The 6496-nt window shown below is 43.4% G+C and overlaps 1 protein-coding gene across 1 annotated transcript in view; it reads right to left on the minus strand.

Moving 5' to 3' along the window:
• LOC101346265 (WASH complex subunit 2A) overlaps positions 1-6496 on the minus strand; it is a 69494-nt gene that overhangs the window by 20567 nt on the left and 42431 nt on the right. Inside the window, exon 18 of the mRNA XM_023742114.1 lies at positions 3125-3227. Within this exon, the coding sequence (XP_023597882.1) occupies positions 3125-3227 (103 nt within the window). The remainder of the gene's footprint in view (positions 1-3124; positions 3228-6496) is intronic.

Consider the following 6496-nt stretch of genomic DNA (forward strand, 5'->3'; position numbering starts at 1 on the left):
ACCATCCTGTCCTGTTTTTGTAAATGTTTTGATACTGTCTGCTGTCTCTGGGGCATTCAGTAGTTATTTTCCTCGTTTACTGACTGTAGATTTGATTGTTTCATCCTGCTTTTTTGTTTTATTTGGTTATGCCTGAGCAGGCGGGCTGTGCGTTGTCGTCTGCTTGGCTGTGGGCATGATACTTTTCACCTCCTTCTCCAATGGGCAGGGTCAGTCACTCAGGTATGGTACAGCAGGGCAACTCCAGCTGAAGGGGAGTTGCTGGGATGCGTTGTTTGTGGCACATACTAGGGCTGATAGTGTGGACTCGGAATCAGTGCAGGGCAGGTTCCAGTAGGACACGCCTGTGCTGCTTCAGAGTGTGATGTTCAGCACACGGTGCAGGTAGGCAGGAAAGAGCAGGGAGACTGTGATGTGTGAAGCTAAGATGGGTATGGGAAAGAGCAGAGAGGAACAGGAGCCAAAAACATATGCACAAACAAAAAAGACTGCTAAGGGAGCTTGCTATTGCAGTGGAGAGATGAGAGACTGAGAAATGGGGAAAAACAAAAATGAAAAAGAAAAGAAAAAGGGTAAAAGAAAAAAAATGAATAAATGTAACTGGAAATCAAGAAAGACAAAAACGGAATAACAGAGAGACAAAAACAAAACAAAGAAACAAAAAAAAAAGAAAAAAGAAATGCCTCCAGGGGATTCCCTGTGCACCTGAGCAGAGTAAGGGAGTAGCTTCTGAGTCACGCAGTACAGCCCGGGTAGAAGGGGCTCCCAAGCTGAGAAAATAAAAAGAAAACAAACAGAACAAATCAGAGCAAACAAAAAAGCCCCCAGGGGGTCCCACCTGCGTGGCGGCATGGGCCGGGAAGCAGTTTCACAGTCAAGTGGTGTTTCCTAGGCTTTCAGAAAGAAGCAAAGACAGCGCATGGAGCCAGGTATTTGGGAGAAAGGAGGGGGAGGTGGTGAGAGATAAGGAAGAAATCTAAAGAAGTGGAAAAAAGCAATACCAACAGCGAACAAAATGCGCTCAGGGAGCCGGCCAGTTCAGGCAGGTGGAATTCAAGTGACACCGGGGTGAAGCTGGTGCTTCCCAGCCAAGAGACTGTGACTGCAGGAAGCAGAGGCGGCTAAGTGAGGTTGAAGAAGGGTGGAGGTGGGAAAGCCTATATCGCTGGTTACCGGTCGTTCCGTCTCCTGCTCGAAGCTCCACGAAGCTGCTTTCTCATACCCCCTGTTCACTGATCACCAACAGGAGTCCAAGATGGCAGATCCGTGCTATGTTAGCTGATAGGGGACCTCTGCATGTATCTCTCCTTGCTCTCTATTCTCGGTCAGTTTCTTATTCCATCTGGTGCCTGGCTGAGTTCTTTATCTCTTCGCTTGATGCTTAGGGTTTCAGGATTGATGTGTGACTGTTTGACTTAGTTTTTGTGATCTTTGCTGCAGTGGGATGGCATGGTGCTTCTGACTATAGCGCCATGTAAAAATTTATTTTCTAAATAGGTTTACATGAGTCACATTTTAACTCAGTTTAAAATATTCTACGGTCACTAAACAGAAAATATCTTTTTTCTACTGTTGTCTGATGGTGATTATACTTCACAAATGCTGAAAACCATGCGTGTAGGTTGTTTAGATACTCAGATGTATGTCTTGGCCTTTTATTTAACCATCATAATTATCACAGGTTGATAGAAGTTTTACATTTCTAAAGTCTTCAAAATTCACTACATTAGTTCTTATTTATCCAGTGTAGAAGTTAGTAGTTATAATTTACAAAGAAAACAAAATCCAGTCTTCTCTTTTAACCACAGAGCATGTACAGATGATTCCAGGAGACGATTATGAGCATCTCAGAAGCAGAAGAGGTAAGCCCAGAGCCCAAAGAAGGCCTGAGGAGGAATCCCTAGGGCTGTGCAGGTGTCAGGGACTTTATCAGGGTCACCATGGTGGGAGAGGCAAGATCATCTTCTGCCCTTCTGGACTCTGTGGCTGCTCCCACATGGGAGGAGGCCCCAGGGCTCATTCCTCCATCCCTGTCTGGCACATCTTTCTACTTTTAACACGTTATTACGCTAGAGTGGTCTGAGGCTGTGGTTGAAAACAGTCCCAGCAGGCTTTTGAGTCTGCTCTGATTTTCGGCCTTTCAGGCTAACCCAGCTTTGGTAAAGGAGGTCTCCATAGAGTTTAACCTATGAAATTCCCTTTAAGGCTGTTAGCAATTGCCAATTGGCAATAAAATACTACTTGGCCTCACTTTGTTCCATGTGCATATACTCACATACACCCACCCACCCACATAGGGAATGTGTTGGGGAGGAAGAATTGATGGGCCAGACATGATTCCAATATGCTTGGTTCCCTGGATGAATATTATAATGCCATCTTACTCTCATCCCTTAACACACCTTTTTGATATAACTAACATCAAGAATGGGAGTCCCTGCGTGGTGCAGATGGTTAACAAACCCAACTGCTAACCAGAAGACTGAAGGTTCAAGGCCATCCAAAGGTGCCACTTGGAAAAACTTAGCCACTGAACTCCATGGAGCAAAGTTCTACTCTGACTCACATGGAGTCGCCATTAGTTGGAGTCGACACAACAGCAACTGTTTGTTTTCAACATCAAGGATAAGTGAGTTTTTTAGTTTAGATGATTTGTGGTAGCGATGTCATTCAGACTTAATCACTGGAAGGGTACTTAGGCTATGGAGTCAATGAATATCTGTTTATATAAATCAGGGCCAAAGACCTAGTGTTTGAAATATGACCCTAAAAGGCATAATTTGTGCCTTAACTGGCCTAGTGTAATGCCAGCAGAATGGACAAGCGAACAGGGGCTTAGACTGGAAATTCCCCTGAGAACTGGGGCAACGCTTTCCCCGAGGCTCCGGTTTCTCGTCCCTACATCTGACACTGAACGGCCATACAACACAGAGGAATCCTTCTTCTAGGCTCTGCTTCATCCATAAAACACCGTTACCAGACCTCTTTCTAAACTAGGCAAATGAGTTTTTCCATAAAGACTTGGCCTACAAACTGAAGTCAAAAGAGCTGACTCAAGGAAGCAGCACCATTCATTTAACACAAGCTCAGGGGTTATCTCCTGGGTCTAAGAGGTGAAGAGTACCTTTGCTGCAGGAGGAACAGACGTGGAAGGAGAGGCAAGCAGAAAGCCTCCACTGTCAGCATCGTCTTCAAAGAGAAGTGACACTCTCTGGGTCTTCTTTTGGCTACACGAACAAAAAGGTAAGATTAAAGGTAAATTTGATTTTTCAAAAGTAATAATAATTATATTCCTTCTAAGTCACACTTACAGAACTGCCCTACTGCCAAAATGCCCGAGTTGTCCCCTGAATTTACACAGTTGAAATGAATAGGAAGAACTTTTGAAGTGGGTGGAATTTGTGTCTAGTGAGTCACCAGCCTCTGTCCTTCACTCATTCTTACGCAGATGAGTCCAGAGCCCTCCTAACCTTGCCCCTTTCCAGTTACCGTTAATGCAGTGTAGGCACACTGGCTGTTAGTTTTGCCAAAGGCAGAGAAATCTCTTAGTGTCCATAAGCTTAGAATTCTCTCTCCCCACCTTCTAGAGCAGAAGAAGAATGGGGTGCCTGTTCCCAGAGCGGTAAGGAAGGCAGCTGCCAAGGGACATCACAGGTCTGGGTAGACCTCTGCCGAGAGCCTGTGGCCTAGCACCTCCTTGGCCACTTTCTCTGGTTTTTCTAAGCATCTCTCTCTGCCCTTCCCTGCCTGAATGAGAAGAGGTTTGCCTTTCTCTTCAGCCCCTAAACCCACTGCCATCCCATCCTCTCTAAGAATCTGGGAGCCTAAGAGCTCATTTTCACGTTCATCATATCGATACTCTCCAACCATAACACCAAACCAAACGCATTGCTGTCGAGTCCATTCTGACTCATAATGACCCTATAGGTCAGAGTAAAACTGCCCCGCAGGGTTTTCAAGGAGCAGCTGGTGGATTCATACTACTGACCTTTTGGTTAGCAGCCGAGCTCTTAACCACTGCACCACCAGGGCTCCTCTCCAGCTATAATCACAACCTAAACCCAGCCACAGCCCCCTCACTACCTTCCTTGAGTCTGTCTTCGCCTGCCTCCTCACCTAGGTTTCTGCCCTGGTGGTCAATAACTGTTTGCCAAAACAAATACTGATCACAACCCTTTAGGGAACAGAAATGAAGAAACAGTGGGAGACTTAGCACTGAACATGGGGAGTCCAGACTAGAAAGTATTGTAATTACTGAGAGTCAAGTTCTGTTTTTTCAGTACTGGGGAAGAATCATCCAGGAGTCCCTGGGTGCTGCAAATGGTTAAGTGCTTGGCTACTAACCAAAAGGTTGGCAGCTTAAATCTACCCAGAGGCACCTCAGAAGAAAAGCCTGGTGACCTATTTCTAAATGAAGACAGCCACTGAAAACCCTACTCTGAAAAGTTCTACTCTGAAACACATGGGGTGGCCATGAGCCAGAACTGACTTAATGGCAGGTTTGTTTTTTAAAGAATCACCCAATATCAGCAATGAATATTTACACACACTAGAGAATTAACCCAGCAATACTTTTCAAGTTCAATTTTAGCTACATAAAAGTCATTTCCGTAAACTGTTTACCATAGCTACCTAATTACTGTAGAACATAGCGTATGTGTATATATACGTACAAACATATATATATATACACACACACACACACACACACACAGATATACACGAATAAAGGAGCCCTGGTGGCACAGTGGTTAAGTGCTCAGCTGCTAACCTAAAGGTTGGTGGTTAGAACCCACAAGTCCCTGAGAGGAAGGAAGATGGGGCAATCTGCTTCCGTAAAGATTGCTGTTGTTGTCAGGTGCTGTCAAGTCAGTTCCGACTCATAGTAACCCTACGTACAACAGAATGAGACACTGCCTGGTCCTGCGCCATCCGCACAATCATTGCTATGTTTGAGCCCACTGTTGCAGCCACTGTGTCAAATCCATCTCGTCGAGGATCTTCCTCTTCTTCCGTGACCCTCTACATAACTGAGCATGATGTCCTTCTCCAGGGACTGGTCTCTCCTGATAATGTGTCCAAAGTATGTGAGACGAAGTCTCGCCATCCTTGCTTCCAAGGAGCACTCTGGCTGTACTTCTTCCAAGACAGACTTGTTCATTCTTCTGACAGTCCATGGTATATTCAATATTCTTCACCAACACCATAACTCAAAGTCATCGATTCTTCTTTGGTCTTCCTTATTCATTGTCCAGCTTTCACATGCATGTGAGGCAACTGAAAATACCATGGCTTGGGTCAAGCACACTTTAGTCCTCAAAGTGACATCTTCACTTTTAAACAGTTTAAAGAGGTCTTTTGCAGCAGATTTGCCCAACACGATAAATTGTTTCTTTTTTCTTTTGTCTAAAGCATATCTTTGATTTATATAACAAACTACTATATGTATATCCCCTCACCCAAAAGAAAGAAAAATATTTTTCATGAAATTTTCTTATGCAGATATTTGACCAGATTTCTTTTCAAGCAAAGAATTCTTGGGGTGGATGTGGGATACAGAGAGAGAAAGAGAGACAGAGAGAAACAGAGACTTCTACTTGCCATGGATGTCAGGTCTGAAACATATCTTGCATAAGTTAAAAATTAAGTAACCAAAGACAGTTGCAATTTTCTACCATTTTCTTGTTTGACGGCAGTCATGGGCTTTTTTTTAAATAAACAAAAAGTTGTTTGATTTCTTGACTGCTGCTTCCATGGATGTTGATGGTAGATCCAAGTAAAATGAAATCCTTGACAACTTCAATCTTTTCTCCGTTTACCATGACGTTGCTTATTGATCCAGTTGTGAACATTTTTGTTTTCTTTATGTTGAGATGTAATCCATATGGAAGGCTGTAGTCTTTGATCTTCATTAGTAAGTGCTTCAAGATTACAGCCTTGGAAATCCTATGGGGCAGTTCTACTATGTCCTACAGGGCAACTATGAGTTGGAATCAACTCGACAGCAATGCGTTTTATATATCAATAAATATATATATCATTAGTTTTTGTAAATTTAATTATTAACCAGGCACAATCTGCACAGCTTATTGGTTAGTTTAATACTGATATCTGACCGCATCGTAAAAAGACCCGGGGGACACCGACTACAAGTGGTCCAGGAGCTGAGTGCACTTACACTGGACATGTACACTCAAGGGCAGGTAAAACGTAAGCCAACACCTTGAAGTCATAAAAGCAAAGAGTCAACTCTTAGTGACACAGTAACATAATATCTCATTTGCCTTTAAGTATACCAAGAAATATTTATATAAAAGATAACTAAAAAGACTCATTAAAACCCTGCGTTATGCAGATGACACAACCTTGCTTGCTCAAAGTGAAGAGGGCTTGAAGCACTTACTGATACAGATCAAAGATTACAGCCTTCAGTATGGATTACACCTCAACATAAAGAAAAACCCTCAGATAAATGCAGAAAAGATTGAAGTTGTCA

The sequence above is a fragment of the Trichechus manatus genome, unplaced genomic scaffold (genome assembly GCF_000243295.1).
Source record: "Trichechus manatus latirostris isolate Lorelei unplaced genomic scaffold, TriManLat1.0 scaffold00200, whole genome shotgun sequence".
Taxonomy (NCBI): domain Eukaryota; kingdom Metazoa; phylum Chordata; class Mammalia; order Sirenia; family Trichechidae; genus Trichechus; species Trichechus manatus.